Source organism: Lagenorhynchus albirostris, chromosome 4, assembly GCF_949774975.1.
Source record: "Lagenorhynchus albirostris chromosome 4, mLagAlb1.1, whole genome shotgun sequence".
Classification (NCBI taxonomy): domain Eukaryota; kingdom Metazoa; phylum Chordata; class Mammalia; order Artiodactyla; family Delphinidae; genus Lagenorhynchus; species Lagenorhynchus albirostris.
Window position 1 is genome coordinate 77,562,512 of NC_083098.1, and position 16,309 is coordinate 77,578,820.

The 16,309-nt window shown below is 40.9% G+C and overlaps 1 protein-coding gene across 10 annotated transcripts in view; it reads left to right on the top strand.

Annotated features, from left to right (window-relative positions):
* The window catches only part of TEC (tec protein tyrosine kinase), a 142,146-nt gene that overhangs the window by 98,666 nt on the left and 27,171 nt on the right, over nucleotides 1–16,309 (top strand). For 7 of the 10 annotated variants that reach the window (XM_060148223.1, XM_060148222.1, XM_060148224.1 and 4 more), the window contains 6 exons: nucleotides 1,821–1,925; nucleotides 5,030–5,111; nucleotides 5,772–5,900; nucleotides 8,214–8,260; nucleotides 9,444–9,619; nucleotides 13,285–13,350. In XM_060148223.1, the coding sequence (XP_060004206.1) occupies nucleotides 1,821–1,925; nucleotides 5,030–5,111; nucleotides 5,772–5,900; nucleotides 8,214–8,260; nucleotides 9,444–9,619; nucleotides 13,285–13,350 (605 nt within the window). Of the gene's footprint in view, nucleotides 1–1,820; nucleotides 1,926–3,929; nucleotides 4,004–5,029; nucleotides 5,112–5,771; nucleotides 5,901–8,213; nucleotides 8,261–9,443; nucleotides 9,620–13,284; nucleotides 13,351–16,309 lie in introns of all 10 variants that reach the window. The other 3 variants (XM_060148228.1, XM_060148227.1, XM_060148226.1) reach the window with 2 other exon arrangements.

Below are 16,309 nucleotides of genomic sequence, written 5' to 3' on the forward strand. Positions count from 1 at the left end.
TCTTGGTATGGATGGCAGAGGCCTGAAGGTGTCTATAAGCAGGAGAAGTAAAATCTCAGGCCATGCTCAGAATCCAGGTTGCCCCCTCAGGGACTTGGCTCCATTAATTTTGTCACCTGTTTGCAGCTGGGACATCCAAGGTCTGGGGAGCTTTAGGATCCCAGCTTTCAGTTGGGATCCTTGGGTAATGCGTTTAACCTGTCTGAGCTGCAGTTTCATCATCTGTAAAATGAGAATTTTGTGAGCATGAAAGGAAATGACATCTGTTAAGTGCTACTACAGTGTCCTTAGCTGTTGTGTCCTTTTAACCTTCTCATAGAGGCAGGATGACAGAGAAGAAAAAAGGGTACATCTTAGGGTGCTTTAGACCTGCAGAAGGAAGAAGTTGGGGGTGTGCTCCTGGGACAGCTGTTCTCTTCTCCATGAAGTAGGGGAATGGGAAGGGTTTGTAGCTCTGATGAGACTGGTGGGCTCCATGGAGGCCACCAGGTTCTCTCCACTAGAGATACACAGAAGACCTGAGGACAGTAGCGAAGGCCTGGCTAAGCACAAAGAGGACAGTTAGGATTGTTTCGTGACCTACTGCAGCCAGGCACGCATGAGTCGAAAAAGGTGTGTGTAGAACTGGGGGCTGACGGAAATGCCGGGGTACGGGGATTCGTGTGCTGGGGGGTGGGCGGCAGGGGGAGAGAGGGAGGGTGGGAGGATGCTCTGGTGAAATGACAGCCAGACGTCACATGGGAGCTGATGGCCTGGGAGGGTTGGCAGGTCTGAAGGTACCATGGTCACAGTGAGGATGCAGCGCTGGTTACTGGGAGCAGGATAGGGACCCCAAAGATTGTGGCCAGAGGGGAGTTTCAGAGTATTAGATGAAGCAATTTTGAATGACTAGGGCCAGGGGAGGGCTGGGTCACCCAAAATAATCCAATGTTCTTTATCTTCATTTCTCTACTTTTCTTCTGTTCTTTGTCATATGACTATCTACACCCCCTCCTAAAATAACCTTAGTCTTTATACAGCTTTTTGTGTGGGATGTATCGGTTAATATAATTCAGTAAACATTTTTTATTTCTTCATTGTATTTGTAATAATTTTTCACGGATATGGTATATCAAGTTATCTTTGCACATACTACTTTGTATCTTCCGGATTTTTCCCTGGGATAAATTCTCAGATGTGAGATTACTGTGCTCAAGACTGTGAATGATTCGGAGGAGGGAGTCTTGGTATGTCATTAGTTACTTGCTGTAGGGAGATTTGCATTGAGCGGGGAGGAAGGGCAATAGGGAAGGAAAAAAAAGAAAAAGAAAAAGAAAATTCAAATATAGACTCTGAATGGAGGCTTTGTGTGAGCGCCCTGTGTCCATCTCACATCCTCCTGAGTTCTGTGTGCTGGAGTGGAAGATGTAACTGGTGGAGTTTGCATTTGTGATTGAGTGTTTGGTTTGGTCTCTGATGCTTTCTTTTTCGGGGGAGAGGGGGTGGCTGTCATCAAGAAGTTGAAGAAGTTGCAGTGTGTGTCTGAGAGGAAGGCACAATCAAAGGGACTCTCTTTCTAAACAGATCTAGAGCTTTTGGAGGAGGGCAAGGACAGCAATTTCATTTGGAAATTAAAGGACTTAATTATTTTGATTACAATCCTCATAGTGTTAGTATTTTGAATAATTTTAACAATATAGGGAGACATGATTTAGATAATTATTAAGGAAATCGTAATATTTTGAATCAGTGATTTTTTTAAAACAAATATTATTATTAATAACATTTTTTCCTTAACTTATGATTGGAATGGTTCTCCTTTTTTTTTTTTCTTTTAACAGAAAAAGTACAGAAAGGGATTTATTGATGTGTCAAAAATCAGATGTGTGGAAATAGTGAAGAATGATGATGGTGTCATTCCCTGTCAAAATAAATATCCATTTCAGGTGAGCTGGCATATTTTTGCGACAGTGAAATTCTGGGCTTTTAGTCATGCTTACTATTTGACGTTAGTGTTTCCTGTCATTGCTTTGTTGATTGATTCCTTCCAGCTTTGTTGAAGTATAATTGACACATAAGAATTGTATATATTTAAGGTGTACGATTTGATGTTTTGGTATATGTAAACATTGTGAAATGATCGCTACAATCAAGCCAACTGACATATCCATCACTTCACATAGTTGCCATTTTCTTTTCTTCCCTTCTTTTTTTGTTTTTTTTTTTTTTTGGTGGTGAGAATACTTAGCTACCTTCTTAGCAAATTTCATATATGCAGTGTTGTTAACTGTAGTCCCTATGCTGTACTTTAGATCTCCAGAACTCATTCATCTTGCATAACTGAAACTTTGTACCCTTTGACCAACATCTCCCCATTGCCCCCCTTCACCTGCCCCTGGCAACCACTTTTTTGCTCTCTGTTTCTAAGAGTTTGTTTAAAATTCTACATCTGAGGTCATGTAATATTTCTCTTTCTGGTTTATTTTGCTTAGCATAATGTCCTTCAGGTTTACCATGTTGTTGCAAGTGGATGGATTTTCTTTTTTAAAGCTGAATAATATTCCACTGTGTGTGTGTGTGTATGTGCGTGTGTATCAATTGTCTTTATTTATTCATCTGTCCGCGGACATCTCCTCATGTTTACCCACCTGAGGCTCTCAGAACCCGCTCCCTTTTGGGTTTTCATAGAGGCTTCATTACATGGGCATGATTGTTCACATCATCGGCCATTGATGATTGAACTCAATCTCCAGCTCCTCTCCCCTCCTCAGAGGTGGGGAGTAGTGGGACTGAAAGTTCCAACCCTCTAATCATGGGGTTGGCTTCACTGGCAACCAGCTCCCATCCCTAGGGGCTCTCCAGTAGTCACTTTATTAGTATAACAAAAGACACCCGTATCATTCTCAGCACAGGAAATTCCAAGAGTTTTCTAGGAGCTCTGTGCTGGGAACCAGGGGAGAGACCAAATATATATTTCTTATTGTGAATCACAGTATCACAGGTATGAAAGTCATGGGCCAAATGAGGCAACTACAGCCCCACGTCCCTCTTAGAGCTTTATCTTTACTTCTTTATCACATCTCATTTTCTGTCTTGTAGCAAGGTATTTGATTTATTTTTGTATCTCATGTAGTCCCAGCAAAGTGCTAGTTGGATGAGTTAATCACTGAGCAGAATATAGCAGTATTTGTTCTATGGTGTTCCCATTGCTGTTTGACCACACTTATTTGATTAAAGTGAATGAGAAGGGATTGTCAACAAAAAATTAATCAGTTGATCTAAGAAAGAAATGGAAAATTCTATTCAAGCCAAATTTGAGGATTATAACCTGGGGAGAGAATCTCAGAAAGCTCTGAGAACTATTCTGCCCATTAGAAGTCAAGACACAGTTATGTAAGTTTCTTGAGGCAGAGGGCTGGACATCGTATGACGTATTATTGACAGTTTACATATTCCAGATCTAAGTGGCATCACAGTGGGTCACGTGACCCCTTACAAGATCAGGAAGGAATGCTATCTTTTTTTTTTTTTTTTTTTTTTTTTTGCGGTACGCGGGCCTCTCACTGTTGTGGCCTCTCGCATTGCGGAGCACAGGCTCCGGACGCACAGGTTCAGCAGCCATGGCTCACGGGCCCAGCCACTCCGCGGCATGTGGGATCTTCCCGGACCGGGGCACGAACCCGTGTCCCCTGCATCGGCAGGCAGACTCTCAACCACTGCGCCACCAGGGAAGCACCAGGAATGCTATCTTTAAGGAGTTGTCTTGTTGCTGCTAGGAGAATGTTGCTCTGTAGGGTTGAGCAGGTATTTCTGCTGATGAGGGGGTTTGGTGATGCATAATAGAGTTATACAATGCACAGTGCGGGGAGAGAGGAGGCCAAAGGGCAGAGAAGAATTTTTTGTTTAAATTTCTCTTGTCTTGCCATAAAAATATGACTTTTATTCCACAGGATTATCTATTGAATATGGTCAGGAACAGCCAATTATTGATGAAAGAGCTATGTGTGTTCAATCCAGTGACATGGTAAAAGGAGGTTTCTAGCCAGATTTGTGTTTTGGTTTTTTTTTGTTTTTGGCCGCAAGCGGCTTGTGGGATCTTATAGGACCTTAGTTCCCTGACCAGGGATCCAACCCAGCCCCCCCAGCAGTGGAAGCATGGAGTCCTAACCACTGGACCACCAGGGAAGTCCCCAGATATTTTTTCAGTCAATTGGGGTGTTTCTGCCTTGTGACTGACCATCAAGGATAAAGTGATAGACCAAAGACAAAATTCTTGGATTGGTTTCCCATGCTTAATTTTATTCTGAATATTAAGAATAAGACTGTTTAATTGCTTACCTGGAGGTACCTCTGAAAGAGGTACTGTGGTTAAAAGTTTGGGCTCTGGAGCCAGAATCCTGGCTTTCTGGATGACCAGCCAAATGCTGATGGACAGGTAACTTAAGGGACACCATTTGCAGTGCATTCTATGTGAATAGTGCCTCTGGGAGTGATCTAGAATTGGGGTGTCTTGGATAGGCCTTAGTCTCCTCCTCTGTAAAATGGAAATACTAATACCTTGATGGTAGGATTAGTCACAAAGTATAGAGTTGGGGTGGTCAGTGCTTAATTAAGCTACCTACTGCTGTTATTTATAGTGGCAAAAGGAAGGTATAGGAGTGATGTTGAAACAGTAGTCCATTCATCTCAAATATTATTCAGAAAAGTATTCGATTGGAGTAGTCCCTGTTATACCAAGTTTACTTAAGGAACTTTAGTTTATTAGATCGCAAGAAAGAACAAGATTGGCAAGACATCCTGGCCTCTGTATATATATTTTTTCAGTAGAAGCACAGTCCTTTGTAAAATGTGTATCCCACTAGATGGAGACATGAAGAAATAGATGTGTTTTTGTAAGAAGGGAATCTAGGTTCTTTGGATCGGAAGTAATTGACTTTTGGTCAGTCATTTCAGAATCCTTTATTGATGCCTGTGGTGCCAAGGGCTCTGTGCTAGGCAAGATGCTGTGTCTAAGCTTTTCTCACCTGTTCCATCTTTTGTCTTATTTCAGGTTGTGCATGATGCCAACACACTTTACATTTTTGCACCCAGTGCACAAAGCAGGGACCGGTGGGTGAAGAAGTTAAAAGAAGGTAAAACTCATATAATGAAATATTAATCTGTACGTAATTTCAGAATATAACATTGTTGTCACTAAGACAGAGATACGGCTAGTGTATCTTGCATTTATAATCTTTTAATCTACAATGAGTGTTTCTCCAAGAACGTTCTCTGTTACTGTAAGTGACACATGTTGAAGTTAACTTCCTTTTTTATAATCTGGTTCCTTCTAGCGGCATATACATAGTTTTTAAGAAGAACATGCTTTCGTTTAATGTGTAATACATTTGGAGGTGACTAAGCACTGGGCTTTTATGGTAACAGGATTTGGTATTTTCTAAGAAATTGCCTATGTAGTCAACATTTGATGTGGATGAATTGACTTGTATGTAAAGTATATTAATCAGTGATTTGACCTGCATAATCCTCATCGCTTTTTCTGCAGAACAAAATGGTGGTGGGCTGACTTTTGTGTTTATCCATCACGGTGTAGCAGAGGTCACTTCTGTTAGCAAGGGTGCCTCACCAGAAAAAGTGGTGAAAGAGAACTCTATGGATTTTCTGAATGCTGGATTATATGTTATGAAGGTTTCCTCATAATAAATGTAGTATTTGAGAAAGAATGATCAACCGGAAACATTCTGTTATCTCTGTACATTTCACTCATCATTTAATGTGTCTATGAATTACAGAAATACAGAACAACAATAATATTATGATTAAATATCATCCTAAATTTTGGGCAGACGGAAGTTATCAGTGTTGCAGACAAACTGAAAAACTAGCGCCTGGATGTGAAAGATATAATCTGTTTGAAAGTAGTAAGTATTAATTTTATTCTGTAGTTATATTGTGCTCAGGATGTACATACTGTTGGTATTATTGGGAGAAAGTGACATGATTTTGATTTTTGATGTTGGTTAAATATGGCCTTCACACTTTCTAGCACGGTGTAAACATAGTGTAGGTGTATTTTTGTAAGAATACTTTTATTTAGTGAGCAGTAGGACCATCTCATGGAATCAGAAGGTCTGTTTTGGGGAGTTTTTTTTTTTTTTTTTTTTGGCGGTATGCGGGCCTCTCACTGTTGTGGCCTCTCCCGTTGCAGAGCACAGGCTCAGGATGCGCAGGCTCAGCGGCCATGGCTCACAGGCCAAGCCGCTCCGCGGCACGTGGGATCCTCCCAGCCCGGGACACGAACCCGCGTCCCCTGCATCGGCAGGCGGACTCTCAACCACTGCGCCACCAGGGAAGCCCTGTTTTGGGAGTTCTTATCACAATATAAAAGCCTACTAAAAATGACTCTGTTAAAACTGTGAGCCTAATGTAGCACCATCAGCAGCTTTTCTCTTCTCTTTTTTTTAAGCTTTACTGAGGTATAATTAACAAAATTGTAACATACTTAAATTTTACAATGAGGTGACTGGATATACTTATCTATCCATTGGAAAGGGTTCCTCCCATTGAGTTAATAACACATCCATCACCTTGCATGTTTACCTTTGTGTGTGTGTGTGTGTGTGTGTGTGTGTGTGTGTGTGTGTGTGTGTGTGTGTGTGTGTGAGAGAAAACATTTAAGTTCTACTCTCTTGGTAAACTTCAGTTATACACTACAGTGCTGTCAACTATAGTCATCATGTTATACGTTAGATCCTCAGACCTTATTTATCTTTTTTTCTTGCTCTCTGTATATTTTAATTGAGTTGTAATTAACATACCTTATTCATCTTATAACTGAAAGCTTGTACCCTTTTACTAGCATCTCTATTTCCTCCACCCCCCATCCCCTGGCAACCATTTTTCTACTCTCTATTTCTATGAGTTTGACTTTTTTTTTTTTAAGCTTCCCCATGTAAGTGATACCATGTGGCATTTGTCCTTCTTGGTCTGGCTTATTTCACTTACCATAATGCCCTCCAACTTTATCCATGTTGTCACAAATGATAAGATTTCCTTCTCTTTCCAAGGCTGAATAATATTCCATTCTCTCTCTATATATGCCACACTTTCTTTATCTAGTCATCTGTTGATGGGTGCTTAGGTTGTTTCTATATCTTGGCTATCGTGAATAATGCTACCGTGAACATGGGAGTGCAGATATCTCTTTAAGGTATTGATTTTGTTTCTTTTGTGTATATACCCAGAAGTGGGATTGCTGGATCATATGGTAGTTGTATTTTTAATTTTGGGGGGGACCTCTATATTATTTTCCATAGTGGCTGCATCAATTTACATTCCCACCAGCAGTGCACAAGCATCCCCTTTTCTCTACATCCTTACCAGCATTTGTTATCATGTGTGGTTTTTATAATTGCTATCCTAATATGTAGAAGGTGGTATCTTATTGTGGTTTGACTTGCATTTCCCTAATGATTAGTTATGTCGAGCACCTTTTAAGGTACCTGTTGGCCATTTGTATGTCTTCTTTAAAAAAAAGTGTCTGGGGCTTCCCTGGTGGCGCAGTGGTTGAGAGTCTGCCTGCCAATGCAGGGGACACGGGTTCGTGCCCCAGTCCGGGAAGATCCCACATGCTGTGAAGCGGCTGTGCCCGTGAGCCATGACCGCTGAGCCTGCGCGTCCGGAGCCTGTGCTCCGCAACGGGAGAGGCCACAGTGGTGAGAGGCCCGCATACCGCAAAAAAAAAATAATAATAATAAAAAAAATTTTTAAAGTGTCTGTTTAGGTCCTTTGTCCACTTTTAATTGAGTTATTATTATTATTTGTTTTAACTATTGAGTTGTGTGCATTCCTTGTATATTTTGGATGTTAACCCCTTCTCAGATATGTGGGATGAAAATATTTTCTCCCCTTCTGTTGGTTGCCTTTTCATTTTGTTGATGGTTTCCTTTGCTGAGCAGAAGCTTTTTGGTTCTGATGTAGTCCCATTTGTTTACAGTGAACAAGGCATGGCCCCAATCCCTGTGGCATTTACAGTCTGTTCAAGAAGGCAGAAATACAAACTGGCTTTAACAGCATTTAAAACAATCTGTTCTAAAATAGTATTACAAGCAAAATGCACCAGAGTGAGACAGTCTGAGTGGACTTCTTGTTAGGGGTTCATTTTTACTTTTCCTTAAAACTATCCATCATTGGTAGATGGCATTTTGACCTGTTTTTGTCGTTGTCATTTTCAGGTATAAGAAAAGCACTACCTCGAGCACCAGCACCAGAAATAAAGAAGGTAAGCTGGTCTTTAACGTTTGGAAACATTTGCAGTTTATTAAGTATGTTTATGTTCATTCCTGTGATGCCGCTCCCTGCAAGGATCACATCGGAAATGGATAGACTATGGCTTACTTGATTTTTTTTTTTTTTTGGTGTCAAATAATGTCAATTTAATTGTATCAGATATTCCCATCTGGCATTCTGCCTGTATTTTGGCTTTGAGAATTATACAAGAGGCGTGGGACTTTAAAGGAATATTTCAGTCTTAAGACCACAGTATTATGACGAAGGAGCGACTGTGAATAGTGGAGTATGGTAGAAAACACATGTACTTTGGACTCCCGAGGAGCCCGATCCAGCATGAATCTGATATGAGTGACTTTGGGTGGGATACTTCAGCCATTGCTTCCTCAGCTGTAAAATGGAAATTATATACTCTACTTCATGGGATTAGTATTAAGAATAAATGAGAATGCAGGTGAACTTACTTACAAAACAGAAACAGACTCACAGATGTAGAAAACAAACGTATGGTTACCAGAGGGGGAGGGGGATAAATTAGGAGTTTGGGATGAGCAGCTACAAACTACTATATATAAAACAGATAAACAACAAGGTCCTACGGTATAGCACAGGGAACTATATTCAATATCCTGTGATACACCGTAATGAAAAACAATATGTAAAAGAATATATACTGAATCACTTGGCCGTACATGAGAAACTAACACACTGTAAATCAACTGTACTTCAATTGAAAAGAAATGAGAAACGGTGTGCTAGCTAGGTACTAAGAGTGTGCCTTGCACACAACAGGCACAAAGCAGTGCAGATTCCTTTGAGTGGGAGGAGACCTGACAGAAGTAGTTCTGCTTTTCCCCACTGCAGGCCATTAAATGGTGGGTCTGCCTTTAGTCCTCCTGGTTTCTACTCACGTTACCCTTGCCTCTCCCTGGAAAGCTAGTCCTGACACTGAGCAGAAGCCGTTTGATGTTTAAAGACAGCTTTTGCTCTTGTCCTAAATTCTGAAGCCCATGAGAGGTCCAGTAGCATCAATATCATCGAACTCATGGTGCGGGTTCACCAGATTATCTAAAGCAGACTTTATACTGTGGGGACGTGCGCGTTGCTTGGTGTTTTACTGCACACCCAGTTTCAAACAGAAGACTAAACTTTTATGTGTTACCTCCTTTTCTTAGCGAAGGCCTCCCCCACCAATTCCACCTGAAGAAGAAGGTAATAGTGAAGAAATAGTTGTAGCCATGTATGATTTCCAAGCGACAGAAGCACATGATCTCAGATTAGAGAGAGGCCAGGAGTATATCATATTGGAAAAGAATGATGTTCATTGGTGGAAAGCAAGAGATAAATATGGGTAGGTATTCCCTCTCTGTGGATGATACACAGTGGGTGGCTGGGAGTGAAATACTGAGTGAGAAGAGGATAACCTGTAACTGTTATGTAATGAGGCTAGTTCAGCGGCCATAAATGAAAATATATGTTATTACTTTGCAGTAACACAGTGTATTCTTAGTAGTGACTCCATAAATATAAATGAATCAACCACTCCTTTCCAGAAATTAGAATCCATTACACCGGTCTCTTTCTCATCCATTATATGTCTAATTGGATTGTTTGCTCTTGGGGGAAATTACATTTTAGGTCCCTTCCCCCCTCACCCCACCCCCAAGGTAAAGTAATCTTAGATTTGTCTAAGAGAGAGAGAATGTGTGTGTGTGTGTGTGTGTGTGTGTGTGTGTCTTTCTGTCTATATGTATGTGCATATGCGTCTATGTCTAAAATACATACATTCAAGAAATTTAAAAACAAACATTATTTATACAAAATAATTTAGGATTTAAAGAGAATAGTCCTTTCAATCTTATTATTGGTAAATAATGGGTAAATGTGGATAAACATAGGGGATGAGTCTTTGGCTTCATTAAGAAAGCTCTGCATCCTGAGCTTACCTCTGAAATATAATCCTGTTTATATTCTGAGTTCCTGTGGATAGGAAGAGGAGGACTTTTTTGTCCTGGTTAGAGCATGTCCTCCCTCCAAGTCTGCTTTCTCACCTCCTGTCCCACCCCCAGTTCTAGTTCTCTGTTCCTCAGGTCACTTCTGGAGAAGCAGTGGAAGCCTCTGGGCTGGGCAGGGTCCGTGTCTTCTGCTCACTTCTCAGCAGTGGTAGATCTCCTGAGTGCTGGTTTGCTGTGCATTATTACCTTTTTGGAAACCTTTTAATCTATGTTTACAAGAAGGTCATCACTGATTTTTTTTGCCAAACACTGTAGAATATTGAGTTTTATTTTTTATTATAGACATTTTCAGATATCCAAAAAGTACATCATAGTATAATGGAGGCTCTTGTCACTTGACTTCAGAAATTACCAACATTTGGCCAGTCTTGATTTTAAAATCTTCCCAACTGTTTTTTCTCAAGTATTTAAAACTAAATTCAAATCATCATGTCATTTCACCCCTAAGTCTAACTGCTAAAGATTTTTTTAAACAACTGCTGTGTCATTATCATACTTAATAATAAGTTAAAAAACATCATCTGTAGGCTTTCCTGCAACATTTTCAGGACTAGAAGAAGAGTACAAATAAAAGCCCAGATATCATATGTTTAAATATTTAGAAGTTAACAAACTGGTAAATAAGATATAACTTATCCTGCAGCTTGACAAACATACCTTCAAAATGACAAGGAAGGCAAGGTTTGGATTGGAGTTCCATGCCAGAATGTGTTAGTGCACAGAGAGCCAGCTCCCTGAGGTGTCTCCCTTCTCTCTTCCCTTCTGCCCTGGGCTCCATCTCACGTGTACCATGTAAATCTCCCAGCCGTACATCCAAACTCTGTCCACATGGTTTGCAAAAGCCACCCCCCAACTTGGTCACTCCTTGGACCTGGGCTGGAGTGGGTGCACACAATCAGCATCATTTGCTTTTCAAAGGATGAAACCCATTGGGAAGGCCCATGTAGGGCTTGGTAGTGGGCAGAGAATTCTGGGACCCTAGTTACACAGATGATGGTCCAGAGGAGGGCTGAGGGATCATGGGCTTTAGCATCCTCTCGAAAGTGTGAGGTCAGAGCAAGGGCCCTCTGGCCCAGGTCTAAGGATAGTACCAACTCTGTAATTCTGGTTTCCCTTGATTAGCTCTAATCTGTATTTTACAGTTTAATCAAGGTTAAAACAAGGTCCACACATTGCATTTTGGCTGATAGGTCTCACGTCTTTCTTTTATTCTGTAACAATCCCTAGCCTTTTTTTTTTCTCATTTTTGATTTATTGATAAAACCAGCTATTTCTCTATGAAATAAGCCACAATCTAGATTAAGCTGTTTGCTTCCACATGGTGTCATTTAATATGCATCTCTGTCCTGTATATCTGGTTGTTCCGCTTCTGATGATGCCAGGATTACTCATTGGTTCAGGTGTCAACATTATTCCTCTATCACAAAGTTCTTTATCAGTGTTTCACCTAATGATTTTGGCATCCATTGATGATTATTGCTTAGATCCATTAGGGATAGCAAAATGGTGATTTTTCTAATTCTGTCATTCCATCTGCATTTATTAAATCTCTAAAGAAGAACGGCCTCATGAACCAGTTCATTTAGTTCATGCAGGAAAGGCAAGATACATTTTGGATTCTTATCTTTTACCAACTTTTCAGAAATAATGAGTTGATGACCAAGCTTCCTCTGTTGATAGCAATGGTAACCAATAATGTTTTGTGTTATTATAGATGCTTATATATTTGGTGTCAGTCTATTGCAGTCATTATTCTTTTTACTTGAATTGTCCCATCGTGGGTCAGTGGTAGCTATTTTTGATTGGGGACGCTTTTAGTCTTTCTCAGCTACCCTGCTTTCTGAATAAAATAAAATAGCTCAAGTTCATCTTGTATTTTTCCTGGCCAAACCTGCAGTTTGCCATTTCCCCAAGGAGTTCTGGCTCCTTGTAGTAAGAAGCAATATTTAGAGACAACAGTTGGGGTGCTTGGATTCTAATGGCTCCTGGACTGGTGTTGCTTCTAGGTCTTTCTCAGTGCAACAGAGCTACATGTATGCACTGGTACGTGTGTGTGTGTGTGTGTGTGTGTGTGTGTGTGTGTGTTATGAGTTCTTACTAATAGTTCAAATTCAAATTTAAGATTACAAGGTTTTTACTCAACTTAGAAATTTTATACATGTATCTCTTTTATGCTGAAATTCTTGGCTCTAACCAAGATTTTACCTGATATGATCGCTCCTTAAACTGTAATGTGCATAGGAGATAGGAGTCATCTGGGGTAAAATCATAGATTCCGTAGGCCCACATAGGCCTTCTCAGTTCAGATCTCTTGGGGTATGACCCAGGAATTTGCTTTTTTTTTGTTGTTTTTGGTTGTGCACCACGTGGCTTGCAGGATCTCAGTTCCCTGACCAGGGATCGAACCCGCACCCAGTGCATTGGAAGCACAGAGCCTTAACCACTGGATCGCCAGGGAAGTCCCAGAATTTGCCTTTTTAACAAGTGACCTGATGATACTGATGTAGATGTCAGGCATGACCCTCTGTGAAACAATGCACTACACAGACTGTTGATGGGTGTTTTTATCCAACACTTCAACTTTTCTGAAGTAGTGGTTTCGTTAAAACATCCCAAGAAATTGTGAATTCAAAAGAAGCATCATGGAATATTAGGAAGGGCTCTGAAACTAGTCACAAGTTCAGAATTCAACGTATGGCCCTGTTGCTGGCTAGCTTTGAGACCTTGAGAAAGTCTCTCAACCTTTCTAAGCCTTAGTTTCCCCACCAAAAAGTGGGAACAATAATGCCTGCCTACCTCAGAATTTTTGCAAGGATCAAATGAGGAAGTCCTTTGTAAAGCATCAAATACTGTAGCTATATTTACTTACTGGGGGTCAGCTAGTCTCTCTTATAAGCTTTAGGCAGTTTTATACTTTATTCCGGAAAGGCAGTAATTTTTCTTTTAGTACTCTCTCAGTAAAATAATTTCAGTTTATCTAAAGTATTTTTCTTATTTCTAGGAGCGAAGGATATATCCCAAGTAATTACGTGACAGGAAAGAAATCAAACAACTTAGATCAGTATGAGTAAGTAAAAGATTATTTTGTGAATGTGGAGGACTAGAAAATGTTTTTATTTTCCTACTTATGTAAGACATTTTGGAGATTAATGGTTATCTTTCATTATCTTTAGAAGGATGCACTAACTTAACTCAGTTGTCTAGGATGGTAAATAGACGTTGTGAGAATTAGTTTCTATAATACACTTTACCTGAAGGTACTATGTGTGAATAGAATTACAGAAGTGAATATAATTGAATTGATTTTAAACGAACCATAGCTTTAGCTGACTTTGAAATACAGCTCATTGTTCATTCATTCAAGAAATCAAAATACAGTTTCCCCGAGTGGCCTTTAAAAAAACATTTGATTGTTTCTTTTTTCTAATTATAATAACAATATGTGATTATTGTTTTAAAATTCTTTGAAAATATGAAAAATGTTAGTAAGAGAAATTATTCAGAAATCAACTAAAGTTGACCTCTGTCAACATTCATATATTTCCTTTCAATCTTTAGAATCATGCTGTATATACTGTTTTACATCCTGTTTAATTCACTTAATAGTATGAGTGTGAGTATTTCCTCATGCCATTAAATGTACTTCGAAAACATTTTAATAATTGCATTATATTTCATTCAGTCGTGAATTCTTCAAATGTTTACTGAGACCTTAGTGTGTATCAGGCACTGTGTGAGGCCTTAAGGAGTACAACCAGACATACAGCACATGGATGTGCAATAATTTATATAATCATTTCCTTATTTGTGTGGCATTATGTTGTTTAGGCATCTTTACTATGTAAAAATACTGGGATACCTCTTCCTGCTTATTGTCTTAAACTAGATCTCTAAAAATCTACATACTGAGCTAAAAGCTAGTTATGAACGTCTTAAGACTCCTAATCATGCTGTCAGATTACTTTTCAGAGAAACAATGGGCTGCTGTTTATATGCTCACTAGCAGTGCATGGCCAGGTTTTAGTGAGAGGCTCATATATACCAAATATATATGAGCCTTTTGTGGTCATTCTGAGGTGGTATACTGATGCTTCATTCACTTGTTTAAAAACAACACTGTCAAAAAAAAAAAACAACACTGTCACCACCACCACCACCACCACCAAGCTGTTTCCTCTGTCCATGTTACTTCCTGTAATGTGAGTGTACCTTAAAAGTCTAGAAAAGGATTAACAGATTCAAAAGTCCTAGCACTCGGTGGTGTGACCCCTCAAAGTTGTTTTAGAAGTAGGTAAGGGTATGAAAAGCATGTAACTAAAAAAAAAAAAAAAAGTTGTTTTAGAAGTAGGTAAGGGTATAAAAAGCATGTACCTAAAATACTGGTTTTGTTCTTGAAGAAATTTTAGGAAAATAGAGTAAATCCTTAGAATTAGGGAAGATGCTAAAAGGTAAAAACTTGGACCTGATTTTAAAGGGATCTGACCGAGAAGTAACTGGTGATTTCAGGAGGGATGTGCTTGGAAACCAGATAATCCTTATCTAAATGGGAGAACTCCCCTTATGACTCATGGGATTACAAATAAGTGTTTTAGGAAGTTTATGATTCACTGCCATGCCATTTTTGGGTGCCTGACTCCACCTCGGCATGACCGAGTGAACTTGCCGTGGGAGTCCCCTCAGCCAGCTGCCCAGGGACTGGGGATTCCATGTGGCGAGGTGCCAGCCCTGACTGGCTGAGAAAGGAAAAACCTGTTCTCGGTGCTGACAGTCACTCCTGCTGTCTTTCCACTCCACTGTTTGTGTTACATTTTGCTAAAGCCCATCCTGTAACACGTCTTAAATGTCTCCAGGGTTAAAAAGCCTTTTGCCAGCTGCTGAATCAAGAGCCCTTCTGCTGTTTGTTTGTGGGCAGGAGGCGTCCGGGCAATAACTGTCCACTGGGCTGGGCTCAGGACTGGCAGCCTGCAGCTCCCAGGGCCGTCAGTACCCTAGTTCCCACCCCCACACCCAGGTCCCGGCTGGGGAAAGACAGGACCATCGGAAGTGCTGCAGGAAAGAAACTGGGCTCGTTGTGGTCAGTAAGATGTTCTTGATGGAAGCATGCTAAAGGAGGAAGGTGACAGGAATGCAAGGACGCTTAGAACAGGAAAAGTCTAGGACAAGGCTTTGCGTGGGTGATCCAGGAGGCAAGGGCCAAAGTGAGAACCCGCAAAGATTATATAGCTCGTTGGTTGGTTGTTTTCAATTTTTTGTTAGTTTATACCTGTTGCCTCCATTTTCTAATTTACCCAACCCACCCTCTCCAAGAAGCTTGGCCAGGATCCATCGTTTCCAGAAGGTTGTCCCCAAAGCTGCTTTCTCTATTCTCTATTTCCTCTATTCAGACAGCACTATGAAGTCCCCTCCCTCTGGAGTGTTTGAAGTGACTAGCCAATCTGAAACCCTCATTCCCATTAGGGTTTTGATATCTAAGAATGGAATGACAAGTTACTTACAAATCCTGGGTATTCTTTCTAGAAGTATATAGTTCCTTCGTCAGGAGACGCTAACTAACCTCCAACAGGCATTTCTGGGCCGGGCTCGTGGGCGACGCACGCGGGCTGGCGTCTGGGCGGCAGCTCTCCGGCTCACCACGTGTGCATCGTTCTTCCCGACAGGATGCGTTCAGCAGAGCCACTCTTGTCTTTCCCTCCTTGCCTGGTGATAGGTATCATGGAAGAGGAAGAGAAGCCACAAAGAACCGTTAGGAAATACTCACCACGAGATGAGTCATCTTTTTTTTTTTTTGCGGTACGCGGGCCTCTCACTGTTGCGGCCTCTCCCGTTGCGGAGTACAGGCTCCAGACGCGCAGGCTCAGCGGCCATGGCTCACGGGCGCAGCCGCTCCGCGACATGTGGGATCTTCCCGGACCGGGGCATGAACCCACGTCCCCTGCATCGGCAGGTGGACTCTCAACCACTGCGCCACCAGGGAAGCCCGATGACTCATCTTTTGATTTGTTCATCGCTCCTTCCTCCTTTCCTTC